This window comes from Hemiscyllium ocellatum, chromosome 39 (assembly GCF_020745735.1).
Source record: "Hemiscyllium ocellatum isolate sHemOce1 chromosome 39, sHemOce1.pat.X.cur, whole genome shotgun sequence".
NCBI lineage: Eukaryota > Metazoa > Chordata > Chondrichthyes > Orectolobiformes > Hemiscylliidae > Hemiscyllium > Hemiscyllium ocellatum.
In genome coordinates this window covers 19,395,168-19,415,024 of record NC_083439.1, presented here as the reverse complement: position 1 = coordinate 19,415,024, position 19,857 = coordinate 19,395,168, and the positions used below count along the sequence as shown (strand labels likewise).

General features: G+C 45.5%; 1 protein-coding gene across 4 annotated transcripts in view; it reads left to right on the top strand.

Moving 5' to 3' along the window:
- Window positions 1-19,857, top strand: part of LOC132834289 (WD repeat-containing protein 72-like) — a 314,345-nt gene that overhangs the window by 44,971 nt on the left and 249,517 nt on the right. For 3 of the 4 annotated variants that reach the window (XM_060853013.1, XM_060853010.1, XM_060853012.1), the window contains 6 exons: window positions 551-629; window positions 3,069-3,243; window positions 11,752-11,828; window positions 11,933-12,052; window positions 13,890-14,071; window positions 14,704-14,806. In XM_060853013.1, the coding sequence (XP_060708996.1) occupies window positions 555-629; window positions 3,069-3,243; window positions 11,752-11,828; window positions 11,933-12,052; window positions 13,890-14,071; window positions 14,704-14,806 (732 nt within the window). In that variant the 5' untranslated portion in view covers window positions 551-554. The remainder of the gene's footprint in view (window positions 1-550; window positions 630-3,068; window positions 3,244-11,751; window positions 11,829-11,932; window positions 12,053-13,889; window positions 14,072-14,703; window positions 14,807-19,857) is intronic. The other variant, XM_060853011.1, reaches the window with a different exon arrangement.

The window sequence follows — 19,857 nt, the reverse complement described above, 5'->3', positions numbered from 1 at the left end:
CCCACCCCCACTCCGGCCTATCACCCTCACCTTGACCTCCTTCCACCTATCGCATTTCCAACGCCCCTCCCCCAAGTCCCCCCTCCCTACCTTTTATCTTAGCCTGCTGGACACACTTTCCTCATTCCTGAAGAAGGGCTCATGCCCGAAACGTCAATTCTCCTGCTCCTTAGATATTGTCTGACTTGCTGCGCTTTTCCAGCAACATATTTCAGCTCATATTCATGATGAACAATATACTAGACTTAGGTAAAATGTCAGTTTACTTGCAATTTGCTATAGTCTGGATGGAGGTTAGTAATTAGTTCGTACTGAGGCTTCAAGCTGAATTGTGGCCTGTAATTACTCTGACAGGGAGGTACAGATATGTCATCCTTTAAGTAATAGTCAAAACAGTGTCTTACTCAGCAATTTACAACAACGGAAAAACAACTTAAGATGTTTTTGGCCAAATTTAACTGAGGCACTAAAGAAAACCTTGATGTTATAAAGTGATTTCAGTCAATTGGCTAGAAATGTTGAAAAATAACATTTGCTGTACACTTTGTAGGGAGATGTGTCTTTGGAATGTCACCAGTGGCCAATGTATAGAACATACAAAACTGCCCTTCACCCACACTGCAATCTATGTAAGTACTCAGACATTCAATGTGATGCTTTCTGTGTTTGATACATTTGATTGTGTCCTCTATCGTCTATTGAAATGGGGATTATGAACTTAAAAGAGTTCTGAAAATTGCTGTTGCTGATTGTTGTTATACTTAAGCATTTACCTTAATGTTCTATGAAAACAAACCATGATTTTGAATTTGTAAAAGAACACTTTTTTTTAAAATATCTGAGATTGACTTCAATAGCTTAGTTTGAGAAAGTTTATGCAAAGCTACCAAATTCTGCCTGTGAAGACCAAATTAACTTTAGCTTGCCAAAAAAAGCCCAAGATCAGGATTGAGAGTAATTCCTGGTGCTATCAGTTTATAATGTTAGGCACAACCAACATTCAGCATTAGGTGTTTTGAAAGGGTCATTGATGAACACAGAAGTCATTGATGCCTGAACTAATGCAACTGATATGTTATACAGTATCGTCCTGGTGAATAACATGGTCCCATGATTCAGCCACAGCACCATAATATAAAACCTACCTGACTGGAATACCAAAAGATTTTCATTTGCAAATTCTCAGCTTGGTTGTTAATACTTGAAAAGGAATGGGTCACTGCCAAGTGAAAGGATGACGTCGCAGGCAGGGAGAAAGACTGTTTGTTGTGAAACCTATCGATCGTGAAGACTTCGGCTACAATATGCTGCCCCTTTCACCTTGGCCCTTAGAGACCTGCGATGTGTATCGATGCACATTGGAGTATTGACCGACACAACTTGTCCATTTTCCCATCAGACCCTGCCTAATTGTGGAAAATTAAAATGTCCCTGTGATATTCTAACTGAGTTTACCTAAAACAGGTTTTATTTGAGAGCATGCTGCAAGAACCAAATGCTTAAAGGTTAAGAGGAGAGTAAACACATACCTAGAACAAGGCGCAAGTGAGGACTGCAGATGTTGGAGATCAGAGTCAAGATTAGAGTGGTGCTGGAAATCAACATTTCAGGCTGGAACCCTTCAAATGAAGGGGCAACCTGATGAAGGGCTTTTGCCCGAAATGTCGATTTTCCTGCTCCTCAGATGCTGCCTGACCTGCTGTGCTTTTCCAGCACCACTCTAACCTTGACATACTTACAACAAGCCTGAACGACAGAGATGGAAATGGAGGAGATTAGGACAAAGCAGTGCCAGGATTCAATAGGAGCTAAGTGAGGGAGAGGGAAACTTCAAAACAGAAGCACACACTCTCAGTCTTATTTAATCTTGTAAACTAATGTTTTTGCAGCCAAGCCACCTGTGAGGAAGTAGGGAATGTGAATACCCTATAGCCACTCTTACACCCAGGCTGAAGACCTTGGGCCTGCCTGGGTTTAATGAGCCTGACTAGACCCCCACCGCAAACAGGCTGTGATGTCACCACCTGCACCCACAATCTTCTAATTGATTTTTAAAATAATTCATGTCGGCATCATTGTTTTCCCCAGTAGACAGTTAAGAATCAGCCACATTGCTATGGGCCTGGAGTCACATGTGGGCCAGGCCAAGTAAGATCAGTAGTTCCCTTCCTGCAAGAATAATAGTGAACCAAATGGGTTTTTTCAATACTGGTTTCATGACCAATTAGATTCTTAATTTCAGATTTTTATTGAATTCTGATTCTACCACATGCCGTGGCAGGATCATGACTTGCGTCTCTTGATTAATAGTCTATCACAAGGCCATCATCTCCCCTAAAGTGTCTGAGTGTAACTAACATTTGGTCCAACGAGAGAAGTCATATAAGGTCAACAAGATGCAGTTGATTGTGCCTCTGCAGCTATTTACACGTTATAAGAATGAGGTCCATGTTGCTACAGAGGCAGTTGGGAGGACGTCGACTTTTGTTTTTCTCTCAAAAAATCCTGCTTTACACTCACAAGATCCTCATGACATCATCACAGTGGGTGGTGCTTATTGCACTCGATGAAGTGTTAACCCTTTCAGATTATTTCAGGCTCATGTGTAATACCCTGTTCCCCCTCCCCCCGCCATCTTGTCTCTGCAGACATGACCCAGGAGAGGGATGGTGCTGAGAAATGAGCACACTGACTGGTTTTGGAGCCCCTTCAGTCTCTGCTGCCAGTGCCACAAGGGCTAAAAGTCAGTCCTGAGGTTGATTAATCACTTGTCATTTTAGGGTAATACTGTAGAATATTTCCGTAAGAGCAATGATATTGCTGGTCAACACTCTGGGAACCTGTAAGATTCTGATCTGTTTAGTTCTTTTTGGCATTTGGTTAGTGTCAGCCAGCTCTGTTGTAGAATATGATGTGAATGGAAAAACAATAATCAATTTAGAATCTCAGGTAAATTAATATATAGTTAACTGCAAATTATTTTTAAAAAACAATGACCCTGAATAGGACTTTGTAACTTTGGAATGATTTATTAATGAAACAATTGTGACACTATTCTCCTCATTCAGTACTATTACCGTTCGTTTCGGATGTCCGGTGATGGCTGGTTGCTTTGTTGTGGACAGTATCAGGATGTCCTGGTCATTGATGCTCGCAGTCTGGAGCTTTGCCATGCGCTTGTTTCATCTGCGACACCTGACTGGATCAGCTCAATGTGTATCGTCCGTTCCCAAAGGATTCAAGGTAGCAAGGAATTCCAAATTAGGGCGGGTTTGACAATGCCAATCAGGAGGCCCCCTCCATGACATCTACTCTCCTTCTCTCCATAACTTCCTGCAGCCCTGTTCTTCCACCACCTCTCTATTTCTGCAAATCTGGGCTCTTCTGTACCCCTCTTCCCCCATTGTTCTGCACCCGTGCCCTCCTGTTCCTGCATCACACAGATTTTAAACTAGAAAAAGAACCAGACAAGCAATGAAGAGGATTTCTTTCACAAAGTGAGTGGGTGTGGTCAGGAGTGCAACACTGCAGGGTGGCTCAGTAGTTAGTGCTGCTGCCTGTCAGCGCCAGGGTCCCAGGTTGGGTACTAGCCTCGGGTGACTGTCTGCATGGGGTTTGCGCATTCTCCCCGTGTCTGCTTGGGTTTCCTCCGGGTGCTCTGGTTTCCTCCCACAGCCCAAAGATGTGCAGGTCAGGTGAATTAGCCATGCTAAATTGCCCATAGTGTTAGGTGCATTAGTTGGAGGGAGGTGGATCTGGGTGGGTTGCTCTTCGGAGGGTCGGTGTGGACTGGTTGGGCCAAAGGGCCTGTTTCAACACTGTCGGGAATCTAATGTAAAATGAGTAGTGGAAGCAGATTCAGTCATGACCTTTGAGCAGTAATTGGAGTCATACTTGAAAAGTAAAGATTCTCAAAACCAATGCAATAGAGAAATAGAAAGGAATAGAACTAAATGGATACCTCTCCCAAAGATCCAGCACAGTCAGATGATACTGACGGGCTTCCTATGTGCATGTAAACTGATGAATTAGGAGCAGGAGTAGTTCATTCAGCCTCTCAAGCTGGCTATGCTATTTGACAAATTCATGGCTGATCTGAATGTGGCCACTACTGATCTGACTATCCCCTAATCTGACCTGCTTGTCCCCTACACTGACCTGCCTGTACCGTACACTGACCTGTGCATCCATTAATTAATCTGTCCATCCCCCACACAGTCCTGCCAGTCCCCTACACAATCAAGATTATGGTGGTGTTGGAAAAGTACAGCAGACAGGCATCATCCGAAGAGCAGGAAAATCAGCATTATGGACAAAAACATTTCATCCCCATTCCTGATGAAGGGCTTTTGCCCGAAACATCGATTTTCCTGCACCTCAGATGCTGCCTGACCTACTGTGCTTTTCCTGAACCACACTAATCTTGACTCTGATCTCCAGCATCTGCAGACCTCACTTTTGCCTGTACGCTACACTGACTTGTCCATCCCATAAACTGACCGTCTGTCCCCTTCACTGACCTGTCCATCCCCTACACTGACCTGTCCATCCCCTAAACTGACCTGTCCATCCCATAAACTAACCGTCCATCCCCTTCACTGACCAGTCTATCCCGTACACTGACCTGCCCATCCCCTACACTGACCTGTCTATCCCCGACACTAACCTGTCTATCCCCTACACTGACCTGTCTGTCCCCTACACTGACCTGTCTGTCCCCGACACTAACCTGTCTATCCCCTACACTGACTCTGATCTCCAGAATCTGCAGTCCTCAGTTTTGCTTGTACACTACACTGACCTGTCCATCCAATAAACTAACCGTCCATCCCCATCACTGACCAGTCTATCCGCTACACTGACCTATCCATCCCCTACACTGACCTGTCTATCCCCGACACTGACCTGTCTGTCCCCTACACTGGCTGTCTGTCCCCTACACTGACCTGTCCATCCCGTAAACTAACCGTCCATTCCCTTCAATGACCAGTGAATCCCCTACACTGAACTGTCCATCCCCTACACTGACCTGTATATTCCTGACGCTGACCTGTCTGTTCCCTACACTGACCTGTCTACCCTGTACACTCACCTGTATGTCTCCTACACTAACCTGTCTATCCCCTACACAGACCTGCCCATCCCGTATACTAACCTGTCTATCCCCTACCCTGACCTGTCTGTCCCCTACACTGACCTGTCTGTCCCCTACACTGACCTGTCTATCCACTACACTGACCTGTCCGTCCCCTACACTGCCTTGTACATCTCCTACACTGGCCTGTCTGTCCCCTACACAGACCTCTCTGTCCCCTACACTGACTTGTCTACCCCCTACACTGACCTACCTGTCCCCTACACTGACCTCTCCATCTCCTACACTGGCATGCCAGTCCAGTACACAGACCTGTCCATCCCCTAAACTGACCTGTCCAACCTTACACTGACCTGCCTGTCCCCTACACTGACCTGCCTGTCCCCTACACTGACCTCTCCATCCCCTCCACAGACGTGTCCTTCCCTTACACTGACCTGTCTATCCCTACACCTACCTGCCTTACCCTTACACAGTCCTGCCAATCCCTACACTATCAAGATTGTAGTGGTGTTGGAAAAGCACAGCAGGAGAGCAGGAAAATCACTATTCCTGATGAAGGGCTTTTGCCCAAAACGTTGATTTTCCTGCGCCTCAGATGCTGCCTGACCTACTGTGCTTTTCCTGAACCACACTAATCTTGACTCTGATCTCCAGCATCTGCTGTCCTCACTTTTGCCTGTACTCTACACTGACCTGTCCATCCCATAAACTGACCGTCTGTCCCCTCCACTGACCTTTCCATCCCCTACACTGACCTGTCCATCCCCTACACTGACCTGTCCATCCCATAAACTAACCGTCCATCCCATTCACTGACCTGTCCATTCCCTACTCTGACCTGTCCATTCCATAAACTAATCGTCCATCCCCTTCACTGACCAGTCTATCCCTATACTGGGAGAAAGTGAGGACTGCAGATGCTGGAGATCAGAGCTGAAAATGTGTTGCTGGAAAAGCCCAGCAGGTCAGGCAGCATCCAATGAGCAGGAGAATCGACGTTTCGGGCATAAGCCCTTCTTCAGGAATGAGGAGGGTGTGCCAAGCAGGCTAAGATAAAAGGTAGGGTGGAGGGACTTGGGGGAGGGGCATTAGGAATGCGACAGGTGGAAGGAGGTAAAGGTGAGGGTGATAGGCTGGAGAGGGGGTGGGGGCGGAGAGGTCGGGAGGAAGATTACAGGTCAAGAAGGCGGTGCTGAGTCCGAGGGTTGGGACTGAGATAAGGTGGGGGGAGGGGAAATGAGAAAGCTGGAGAAATCTTCATTCATCCCTTGTAGTTGGAGGGTTCCTAGGTGGAAGATGAGGCGCTCTTCCTCCAGGCGTCGTGTTGCCATGGTTTGTCTGTCTCCTACACTGACCTGTCTATCCCCTACACTGACCTGTCTGTCCCCTACACTGACCTGCCTGTCCCCTACACTGACCTACCTGTCCCCTACACTGACCTACCTGTCTCCTACACTGACCTGTCCATCCCCTACACTGAATTGTCTGTCCCCTACACTGACCTGTCCGTCCCTACACTGACCTGCCTGTCCCCGACACTGATCTCTCCATCTCCTACACTGACTTGTCTATCCCCTACACTGACCTTTCCATCCCCTACACTGACCATTGTGTCCCCTGCATAGACCTGCCCATCCTCTACACTGACCTGCCCATCCCCTACACTGACCTGTCCATCCCCTACACTGACCTGTCTGTCCCCTACACGGACTTGACTATCCCCTACATTGACCTGCCCATCCCCTACACTGACCTGCCCATCCCCTACACTCTCCTGCCCATCCCCTACACTGACCTGTGTCCCCTACACTCTCCTGCCCATCCCCTACACTGACGTGCCCATCCCCTACACTGATCTGCCCGTCCCCTACACTGACCTGCTTGTCCCCTCCACTGACCTGCCCATCCCCTACACTGAACTGTCCATCCCCTACACTCACCTGCCCATCCCCTACACTGACCTGCATGTGCCCTACACTGACCTGCATGTGCCCTGCACTGATCTGTCCATCCCCTACACTGACTTGTCTATCCCCTACACTGACCTGTCTGTCCCCTACACTGACCTGTCTGTCCTCTACACTGACCTGTCTGTCCCCTACACTGACCTGCCCATCCCCTACACTGATCTGTCCATCCCCTACACTGACCTGTCCATCCCCTACACTGACTTGTCCATCCCCTACACTGACCTGTCTGTCCCCACACTGACCTGTCCCTCCCCTACACTGACCTGCCTGTCCCCTACACTGACCTGTCCATCCCCTACACTGACCTGTCCCTCCCCTACACTGACCTGTCTGTCCCCTACGCTGACCTGTCCATCCCCTACACTGACCTGTCTGTCCCTACACTGACCTGTCCCTCCCCTACACTGACCCGCCTGTCCCCTACACTGATCTGCCTGTCCCCTACACTGACCTGTCCATCCCCTATACTGACCTGCCTGTCCTCTAAATTGACCTGCCTGTCCCCTACACTGACCTGTCCATCCCCTACACTGACCTGTCCTCCCCTACACTGACCTGTCCATCCCCTACACTGACCTGCCTGTCCTCTAAATTGACCTGCCTGTCCCCTACCCTGACCTACCGTCCCCTACACTGACCTGTCCATCCCCTACACTGACCCGTCCATCCCCTACACTGACCCGTCCGTCCCCTACACTGACTTGTCCATCCCCTACACTGACCTGTCTGTCCCTACACTGACCTGTCCCTCCCCTACACTGACCTGCCTGTCCCCTACACTGACCTGTCCCTCCCCTACACTGACCTGTCCCTCCCCTACACTGACCTGTCTGTCCCCTACGCTGACCTGTCCATCCCCTACACTGACCTGTCTGTCCCTACACTGACCTGTCCCTCCCCTACACTGACCCGCCTGTCCCCTACACTGATCTGCCTGTCCCCTACACTGACCTGTCCATCCCCTATACTGACCTGCCTGTCCTCTAAATTGACCTGCCTGTCCCCTACACTGACCTGTCCATCCCCTACACTGACCTGTCCCTCCCCTACACTGACCTGTCTGTCCCCTACGCTGACCTGTCCATCCCCTACACTGACCTGTCTGTCCCTACACTGACCTGTCCCTCCCCTACACTGACCCGCCTGTCCCCTACACTGACCCGCCTGTCCCCTACACTTACCTGTCCATTCCCTATACTGACCTGCCTGTCCTCTAAATTGACCTGCCTGTCCCCTACCCTGACCTACCGTCCCCTACACTGACCTGTCCATCCCCTACGCTGACCTGTCCATCCCCTACACGGACCTGCCTGTCCCCTACACTGACCTGTCTGTCCCCTCCACTGGGAGAATTTGAGGACTGCTGATGCTGGAGATCATAGTCGAAAATTGTCGTGCCTGAATAGCACAGCCGGTCAGGCAGCATCCAAGGAACAGGAGAGTCGATGTTTTAAGCATCATCTTCCTGATTAAGAGGTCAAGCTTGAAATATCGATCTCATGCTCCTCAGATGCTGCCTGATCGGCTGTGCCTGCCCAGTACCACGTTCCCTACCCTGACCTGTCTATCCCCTACTCTGGCCTGCCTATCCCCTACACTGACCTGTCTGTCCCCTACTCTGGCCTGCCTATCCCCTACACTGACCTGTCTGTCCCCTACTCTGGCCTGCCTATCCCCTACACTGACCTGTCTGTCCCCTACTCTGGCCTGCCTATCCCCTACACTGACCTGTCTGTCCCCTACACTGACCTGCCTATCCCCTACCCTGACCTGTCTATCCCCTACTCTGGCCTGTCTATCCCCTACCCTGACCTGTCTATCCCCTACTCTGGCCTGCCTATCCCCTACACTGAACTGTCTGTCCCCTACTCCTTCCTGCCTATCCCCTACACTGAACTGTCTGTCCCCTACTCTGGCCTGCCTATCCCCTACACTGACCTGTCTGTCCCCTACTCTGGCCTGCCTATCCCCTACGCTGACCTGTTTGTTCTCCTCTACTCTTTGACGCTCTTGTTGGCTGCGAATGTATCAAACTCAGACTTTAAGATATTTTGTGAGCCAGCTTGCTCTCTCACAAAGAGTAATCCATCTACCAACGTCTCTCTGAGAGAAAAATAATTCTCTTCATCTCTGTTTGAGATGGGTGACTCACATTTATCCACCAGTTCTGATGTCTCCCTTCGGTGAAACATTCATAAAATTTCCATCCATTAAAGTCCGATTCTAATATGCTCCCTAATGTACTCTGGGTATTGTTAGGTCTTCTGTATTTGAACTATCTACGTTCTCTGTAAATTTTCTTTTTGCTGTGAAGACTTCCAAAGTCTGTGTGCAGCGATGACTTACTGACAGGTAGATCAAAGTGCCAGCATACTATTGGGCATGTGCAGAGTTTGCAAGCATCTGAGCAGTGTGAATGTTGATTACTACAGGATGAGTCAGACCCCAGAATGAAATCTGGCTTGGTGGATCATACTTCTTTTCAGTTTAGTGTGACTGCCTTTCACTGAAACACAAACAAGCCAGGCTGCAGGTTTCATTTTAACAATAAAACAGAAGTTTATTACACATTTTTCAAAAATAAAGTAAAATAAACCAGATTAGGACAGATCACTATAAATACCGGAAGAAACATCAAAGAAGCGCTTCGCAGGAGGCTCCACAGCACTGATGATGTCTCCTAGCCAGGGGACGAAACGTTTGCAACTAACACTTCCAGCTCGGCGAACAGAACCACTACAACAAGCACCCGAGCTACAAATCTTCGCACAAACTTTGAATAAACCAACTAAAACAAACATGTAACACAAAATTTAAAAGACTTCAAAACCCAGCAAAATGAAATCACATCCACTCTCCAAAACAATATTGGTGCAATTAAACAAAATTCAGAGAAATTTTCCTTCCCTATCAAATTTGTAGAGTGACTTGACACGAGAGTCAAAGAGTATGGGGGATAGACAGGCCAGTCAAGGTCAGTTCCAGTCCTGTAAGCTGTGAAACTTTTTTCCTTGTTTCTCACAACTGAATTATTAGACTGTCTCTAGTTTTAAATAATCAACCCAGAATTCTAACCAAACACTCCTGGAATGGAACAAAAAACAGAAATTTAGAATTAGAATTCATACAGTGTGGAAACAGGTCCCTTCAGCCCAACAAGTTCTCACCGACCCTCTGAAGAGTAACCCACCCAGACCCATTACCCTACATTTACCTCTGACTACTGCACCTAACCTACACATCCCTAAACACTATGGGCAACTTAGCATGGCCAATTCACAAACCAGATCTTTGGACTGTGGGAGGAAACTGGAGCACCTGGAGGAACCCCACACAGACGCGGGGAGAATGAGCAAACTCCGCACAAATAGTCGCCTGAGGTTGGAATCAAATGTAGGTCGCTGGTGCTGGGAGGCAGCAGTGCTAAACTCTGAGCCACTGTGCCACTGGAAAAACTCAGGAGGTTTCATGGCATCTGTGGAGAGAAAACAGAGTTAATGTTTTGGGTCCAGTGACCTTTCTTCAGAACAGCTCCTGGTATGAAAGTTTCACAAACTGAAAGCCTAACACTGAGGTAACTCATTTTCCCTTAACTAATCTGATCATTAAGAGAACCTATTCCTACATCCTGTTTCAGTCAGTTCTCCTTTGAACTGCCTTCAAAAGCTTTTTAGTTAAGTTAAACAAACTCTTACTCATCCCTCTGCTATTAAACAAATTGTTTATTCATTTCTTCTACTGTTGTAAAATCCATAATATAAAGCAACTTACATAAACCCTGTATGAGGCCTTTAGTCATCTGCTGCCTGACACAGACTCATTTTAAATCATGGTGCCAAAAATGCTGATGTAGTTAATTATTAAACTGCTTCAAACAAATAGACTAAACTCATAACCAACTAGTTTAAAATCCAAACTATTTTTTTAAAAATGAAACTAATTTATTTATATGTAAATCACACAACTTTCACCACACTGCGTACAGTAGATTGATAACACTGGGTTGTACCTGTTCAAAATTTATGTTGATTCCTTTAAAAAATGGTTACTGAGTATTCAAGAACAAAATGAAATTGAAGTGCTTTGACTAGAGATCAAACACGTTAACTGTAAGCCATTCTCCAAATCTATCTTTTAACAGGATTGATTAACTGCATGTATGTTCAAAGTGCTTTCATTTGAAGATTTGGGATAAGCATTATGTCACCATATATACTCCAGTGAAAGTGATGTTTCTCAGGTCACATTTTTAGCTGAGAAGCAGAGGGTTAACTTTTACATAAGTAATAGTTTCAAGGGGTTGAAATCCACCCTCTCCCAACATCTCACTATGACGGAATCTTCAGGTTGGACATTGTTTCTTTCAACTGCACTCCCAAAAGTGCCAAAGGAATGCAGTATGTGCCATTGAAGTGGTCATCTCCCAAGGTACCTTTAAGACTTCTGTTCTGTCAATGAGTGGGTTACATCTGGGCAAGTCTGACCACCAGGTCAAGCAGGTATAAATACAAAAAAAATGTCTGAAACTTAGGGATCGATATTTACTTCATATCGACCATTACTCAGGTAAGTATGGTACTCTAATGTTACAGGGCCACATTTAGACCCACACCTTTTAGACCCACATTATTCTAAATGCTAATAGTCTCCATAATATTTCTCTTCTGTGACTTTATTTTGCAGAGGATTCCTTGGTGGGCATATCAGTGACAGGAGACCTCAAAGTGTGGGATCTTTCTTCATCAGTTAATGGTATCCAGGTCAGCTCATGGCAAAACACGCAGTTGACATTGTAGAAATTCTGCTTTCTATTACAATACAGATTCTTCATTGCCTGTTCTATTATTTCTTTTGTATTTTGCAGGCAAGGGAGGATGTTTTTGAAGCAGAATCCAAGTCACTCCAATGTTTTAATTGTCAAGCAGTCTGTTTCTGTACCTATACTGAACGTTTGCTGTTAGTAGTTTGCTCTGATTGCTGGAAGGTATGTTTTAATGCCATGCTAAAATAGTATGGGGACATTAAACTAAAAGAGCAAAAAAGTATAATGTACAATGGATTGGCTATGCTTGGCTTAGCTAGTAACACATTAGCCCTTCAGTCAGAAAGTCACAGGCTCAAGCCCTATAACAGGATCTGAGCACATTACCTCAGTGAGCACATCTCTTGAGTGCTAGGAGAGCGCTATATTATTATTAGTAACTGTCTTTTGAAAGACTTGTTCAACCGAAGTCACATTTACTTGTAAAGCATGATTTTTACAATCTCATTGCCCTACCCATTGGGCCACATCCTTGGTCATGGTCAACATCCTTCTCATTCAACTGTGTGCCAAAATTAGATTAATTATCACTTAATTTCTTGGTGTTTGCACTGGTACACAAAATGGCTGCCACTTTGCCAACATAAAGGTGACGGTACTTAAGAGCAGCTTGCTTTTTTGTGAGATCACGCAATGCTCTGAGACTTGATAAGGCACTTACCAGGAGAAAGTGAGTGAGGACCGCAGATGCTGGTGCTGGAAAAGCCCAGCGGTGTCAGGCACCATCCGAAGAGCAGGAGAGTCGACGTTTCGAGCATAAGTTCTTCATCAGGAATGTTACCAGTGTACACTCCTCTTCTTTCAGTCCTAAAGCAGCTCTGCAAAATTTGTACGTGGATAGATAATTAATTCTGCCTAGCAATTCAAATAATTTCTGAATTTAGTCTGTAAAATAAGATTTATTCCTTCAGTTGTGAACTTTATCTGTCAATTTAAATTTGTAAATCTGCTGGATGTAGAAAGCAATTGTAGCCATCCAGATTTGCATTCGGTATATAAATGCCTTGATTTTCACTTTATATTCTTGTTTAAGCCCCTCCATGACCTCATTGCAATGTATCTCGAACTACTGTGCATCCCTATGTTATAAAAAAACAGAAGAACTAGGAGCAGCCCCTTGAGCCTGCTCCACCATTTGGATACGATCATGGTTGATCTCATTGTGGCCTCAATTCCACTTTCCTGCCCATTCCCCTTAACCTTTAAATCCATTACCAAGTAAAAATCTGACTATCTTCTTAAATTAGTCCAGTATTCCAGTGGCCACAATTTTGGGTAATGAAAGCCACGGCTTCACAATCCTTTGAGAGAAGTAATTTGTTGTCATCGTTGTTTTAAATCTGCCACCTCTTGGCCTAAAACTAAGACCTCTCATTCTGCCCATGGTCTATGGGCGGCATGGTGGCACAGTGGTTAGCACTGCTGTCTCACAGCGCCTGAGACCGGGTTCATTTCCCGACTCAGGCGACTGACTGTGTGGAGTTTGCACGTTCTCCCCGTGTCTGCGTGGGTTTCCTCCGGGTGCTCCGGTTTCCTCCCACAGTCCAAAGATGTGCGGGTCAGGTGAATTGGCCATGCTAAATTGCCCATAGTGTTAGGTAAGGGGTAAATGTAGGGATATGGGTGGGTTGCGCTTTGGCAGGTCAGTGTGGACTTGTTGGGCTGAAGGGCCTGTTTCCTCACTGTAAGTAATCTAATCTAATCTAAAATCTAATCTTGTTACTGGCAGTTGGGCCATTCAGCTGCTTTGGGCCTACTTTCCAGAATTTTCTGCCTCTCTCTGTCTGCTTTTCTGCCTTTTTCTATCCTCCTTTAAGATGTTCTGTAAGATCTGTCTCTTTGACTGATATGTGCTTTTTTGACTCATTGGATGTATTTGTCTGGTAATGTTGGTGCGAAGTACTTTTTGACGTTTTACTGGATTGAGGCCTTACACAGATGTAAAAACAAAATGGTGCCTCTTTTGTAGACATTTTGTTCTCGCATTGTTGTCCTGTAGGTATTTGATTACTGTGACTTCTCATTGCTGTGCTTTGTCAACTGCAATAATGGTCACCACTGGGCTGGTGGCGAAGTCTTGGCTGCAAACAAAATAATCATCTGGACCGAGACCGGGCACAGTTACATCTACCAGCTGCCCGACAGGTGGGGACAGATGGGGAAACCACGTGAAAAGTTCAGGTACGGCATGAGTGGTGGATGTTCCATTCATTCCACCATGAAAATCCCAGCATGGGACTGATATGTTTTTTTTAAAAAAGACCAGTGCACACAAAGCTTTCCCAGAGTGGGGCATTTGTCAGGATGTTGGCAGCTGTGCACATTGGCTCCCACTGTGAGAGTCTAGAGAATGGGAGTAATCAGCCAGAACTTCCTGCTACACTTGTGAGGAGGAACTTAATAAGTAAAGTCTATTCGTTTTATTAAAATGAGAAAGAATCCTTCTGATGCTGCATGCAAAACAATGGACATTCTGGAGGGTGAAGTGGATAATTTAAAAAGTGAGGAATTTTGAATCACTGGGAATTAGTTTTGTAATATTGGAAGATAAATGGGGTTGGAATTGTGGGCTGGTGACTAATGTGTTTACATATTTTCTGAGCTTCCACTGATGACTGTTTCAGCGGTAGGCAGTTCATGTTAAAATTGTGGAGGAATGGATTTCAAAACAGCTCCTTCAATATTATGTATATTGCATGTGATTTCAACTTGTTGGCCTTTCCCTGATAGAGAAGTCACAAATCTCTCTGGCTTTACTTGTGCTCAGCAGCAAACCCACTTCTTGACCAGTAAATTCTTCTATGTCTTTACAGCAGCCTGTTCAAAGCTGGCATTTTTACTTCGCACGGACATTCATTAACTGAAACTGTTTCACCTCGGTTGCTCTGCTATACATCAAAAGATGTTAACCGGAAGGTAATGTACATTTTTGAACATAAAATTTAATGTTCAATACACTGTAATTCTAAAATGTGTTTAAATTCTGAATCCACTTAAAACTGTTGACAGGTTACACTGATTTTTCTATGCATATACTTGGAGAGTTTTGTGGTCTTGAGCTACCTTGAGTAGGAAATCTTTGAGGACTTTTTTTAAAGACAATGGGGTGGAAGTATATGTACAGCTTTCTTAAATTCTGCCTTGAAATTGCAATGAGTATTAGTGTGTACTTGTAAAAAACGTTTTTGTATTATTCCAAGGCATCAATTCAGTTAGAAATAAATATTAATCAATTGATTACATTAGACTTACAGTGTGGAAACAGGCCCTTCGGCCCAACAAGTCCACACCGACCCGCCAAAGCACAACCCACCCATACATTTACCCCTTACCTAACACTACGGGCAATTTAGAATGGCCAATTCACCTGACCCGCACATCTTTGGACTGTGGGAGGAAACCGGAGCACCCGGAGGAAACCCACGCAGACACGGGGAGAACGTGCAAACTCCACACAGTCAGTCGCCTGAGTCGGGAATTGAACCCGGGTCTACAGGCGCTGTGAGGCAGCAGTGCTAACCACTGTGCCACCGTGCCGCCCATAAGATTACTTACAGTGAGGAAACAGGCCCTTCGGCCCAACAAGTCTACACCGATCCGCCCAAGCGCAGCCCACCCAGACCCATTCCCCTATATTTACCCCTTCACCTAACACTACGGGCAATTTACCATGGCCAATTCACCTGACCTGCACATCTTTGGACTGTGGGAGGAAACCCACACAGACACGGGGAGAATGTGCAAGCTCCACACAGTCAGTCGCCTGAGGCGAGAATCGAACCCGGGTGTCTGGTGCTGCGAGGCAGCAGTACTAACCACTGTGCCACTGTGCTGCCCACTGTGTCACTGTACCACCCACTGATATTCAAATATAATCTACAGAGAACTATACCAGGCCATTTGGCCCATCTGATCTGTACTGGAGTTTATCTTCTGCACAAGCCTCCTCCCACCCTCTTCCCACTTCCTCCCACTTCACCAAACTCGAACAGAATATCCTTCCACTCCTTTTCCCACCATGTTGCCCCTTCAATCCATCCACGTGACTTGCCTCAGCTACTCAGTGATAACAAGAGCCACATTCTAGGTGAAGTTTTTTTTTCTTGAATACCATAATGCATTTAATATTGACCAATATATTCATAACATCCACAACTGTTTTTCATACAGCTCCGCACTCAAGGCAGATTTTTGACAGGACGGAGACGTGTGGGTGAAAGGGACCATATGAAATATGTCTCATGGCTAGCTCACTGCCTTCCCGTTCACCCTGCCCTGATCTCTGTAAGACAGGAACTGGGTAATAATCAACTCATTCTGAAATGTGGCAACACACCTCTTGAGCAGTTAAGATTAGAACCCAGGCCTCCTCTTTGAGAGGTAGGTACTCTACCACTGCACCACAGTAACGTCTGGAAGAGCTGGGTAAGGCACCACCTGTAGGCCACCTGTCCTAAGGCCTCTTGGGGCCTTTAACTGCCCACTTAAGGCTCTCAACTTGACTTCACTGCCACTATGGTGTCTCAGTGCATGAACCATAGAAGGTTAGTATGCAGGTAATCAGGAAAACTAATAGAATGTTCTTGTTTATTTGAGGGGAATTAAATGCAAGAGTAGACATAAAATTATGCTTCAGTTACGCAGGATATTGGTGAGCACCCATCTGGAGTATTGTGTACAGTACTGGTCACTGAACTTATAGAAAGATGATAATGCATTAGAAGTAGTTTAGAGAAGGTTTATTAGACTAATACCCAGAATGAGCAGATTGTTGAAACAGGAAAGACTAGACTGGTTAGGTCTGCTTCCTCTGCAGTTCAGAAGTGACTTTAATTAAAACAAATACAATTCTGAGGGATTTGGCTGGTGGCTGTTGCAAGGATATTTCCTCTTGCGGGAGAATGTAGAATTAGGGTCATAGTTGAAAAATAAGTAGTCCTGTGGCACTACTTACAATGCCCACTGCCTCCATTCTTGGTCCTGGTAGGATCTCAAAACCAAGCCTGCAGATTTACGTCAAGTATGGCTGTTTAGCAGTTGTATTAAAGTTTTAGCAGGCTGGGATAAACACTTATGTTTTCTCGGTTTTGTACAAATTAGAAATAAGAATACCTGAAATAATATCATTCTTAGAATACTGAGGGTTTAGCTAGAAGCGTTTTGAATGATGAAGAGCTACCACCACTTTACAGAGAGGAACTGCACTTCTCTTTTTATCGATAAGTCTTTCCACAAAACTCCGTATGGGTTTAATTGGGTGAGCAAGTATTTTAGAAAGACATTTTTATGATATGATGGGAATGGACTGTAGCGAAATGTAATAACAATTGTAATCTATATGGGACTTGAAAGCAAGCTGAACAAAGGCACCACACTAATTGGAGGTTCAGATGACGTAACCCTTAAGAGCACAGCACAGTCAATTAAAACATCATCTGAACGTTGATATTAGTGCCTTTCCATGTTACATTACAAGCATTTAAACACATTTCAGTATGGCATTAATCAGAACCATCAAATGCTTTAGCGTGCTGATAGAAAGGACAAGAGATTTTGCTTTTGATGTTATGTCCTGCTGAACATGGTTACAATCCTGGAAAGTGTTGGTTTTGAGTTCCCTTTTCATCTTGTGTTTAAAGCCATTTTAAAAGTACCATTAAGGAGAGTTTTTATCACTGAGGCATTGCTTGTAAGGTAACATTTAATGTCACAATTTCACTCCAATATTTTTCATATAAAGGCAGTAATTCCAACGTTTTAGCTCAGAAGGTCAGGCCCCTTGGCTGCAACAGAGCCGCACACAGCTAGTTTCTGTGACAACTCTTTGCCCTGCTATCATTATATTGTATAGAGTTTGGCACCTTTCCCATCTTGAATACTGATGGTGTCTCCTATATGATCATAAAGGTTGCTGGGCTTTGAATTATGAGCCACTGGGAATGCTGTTCTGAAACCGGTCAGGTCATTAAAGGGTAGATGAGAGTGGTTTGACTGGACTTCATGTTTGACTTTACCTCCCTCCCTCTGGGCGCTGTTGCCTTGAGGCACCTGGTGAAGATTTAAAAGTCATCAGATGGGAGAAGATATTTATTTACAAATGAGAGGGACCGTATTGTTGAAGAGGAGAGTATGAAACGGACTGGTAAGCTAGAGGAGATACTTGTTAGGAAGGAAGATGTGTTGGGCATTTTGAAAAACTTGAGGATAGACAAGTCCCCCCTGTCCTGACGGGATATATCATGGGATTATGTGGGAAGCAAGAGAGGAAATTGCAGAGCTGTTGGCAGTAATCTTTTCGTCTTCACTGCCAGCGGGGGTGGTACCAGGGCACTGAAGAGTGGCGAATGTTGTGTCCCTGTTCAAAAAAGGAAATAGGGATAACCCCGGGAATTACAGGCCAGTTAGTCTTACTTCGGTGATAGGCAAAGTAATGGGAAGGGTACTGAGGGATAGGATTTATGAGTATCTGGAAAGACACTGCTTGATTAGGGACAGCCAGCACGGATTTGTGAGGGGTAGGTCTTGCCTTTCAAGTCTTAATGAATTCTTTGAGGAGGTGACCAAGCATGTGGTTGAGGGTAGCGCAGTGGATATAGTGTACATGGATTTTAGTAAGGCATTTGATAAGGTTCCCCATTGTAAGCTTATGCGGAAAGTCGGGGGCATGGGATAGTGGGAAATTTGGCCAATTGGATAGAAAACTGGCTAACTGGTCGAAGTCAGAGAGAGGTGGTAGATGGTAAATATTCAGCCTGGAGCCCAGTTACAAGTGGAGTTCTGCAGGGATCAGTTCTGGGTCCTCTGCTGTTTGTAATTTTTATTAATGACTTGGAAGAGGGAGTTGAAGGGTGGGTCAGTAAATTTGCAGACGATATATAGATTGGTGGAGTTGTGGATAGTGAGAAGGGCTGTTGTCAGCTGCAAAGGGACTTAGATATGATGCAGAGCTGGGCTGAGGAGTGGCAGATGGAATTCAACCCTGTCAAGTGTGAGTTTGTCCATTTTGGAGGGACAAAAAAGAATGCGGAATACAGGGTTAACGGTAGGGTTCTTCGTAAGGTGGAGGGGCAGAGGGATCTTGGGGGTCTATGTTCATAGCTCTTTGAAAGTTGCCACTCAGGTGGATAGAGCTTGAAAGAAGGCCTATGGTGTATTAGCGTTCATTAGCAGAGGGATTGAGTTCAAGAGTCGTGAGGTGATGTTGCAGCTGTACAGGACCTTGGTAAGGCCACATTTGGAGTACTGTGTGCAGTTCGGGTCGCCTCGCTTTAGGAAAGATGTGGAAGCTTTGGAGAGGGTGCAGAGGAGATTAATCAGCATGTTGCCTGGAATGGAGAATAGGTCGTACAAGGAAAGATTGAGAGTGCTAGGCCTTTTCTCATTGGAACGGCGAAGGATGAGGGGTGACTTGATAGAGGTTTATAAGATGATCAGGGGAATAGATAGAGTAGACAGTCAGAGACTTTTTCCCCAGGTACAACAGTGTGTTACAAGGGGACATAAATTTAAGGTGAAGGGTGGAAGGTATAGGGGGGATGTCAGGGGTAGGTTCTTTACCCGGAGAGTGGTGGGGGCATGGAATGCGCTGCCTGTGGGAGTGGCAGAGTCAGAATCATTGGTGACCTTTAAGCGGCAATTGGATAGGTACATGGATAGGTGCTTAAGCTAGGACAAATGTTCGGCACAACATCGTGGGCCGAAGGACCTGTTCTGTGCTGTATTATTCTATGTTCTATGTTCTAAGATAATACATCAAAGCTATGTCCTTACCACCTCATTATGACATTAACACCCTGTGTAAACTAAGCTGCCTTCTAGCTATAAATCTTTGAGTGTAAGTGACTTTTAATGATTGCTTGGTTGGGTTGTAATGCAATATGGATGATTATCAGTCTATGACATTCAGTCTTTCTGTCTCGACTACCTCATAAATGTAAGTAATAGAATCTTGAAGGAAGCAGTAATAT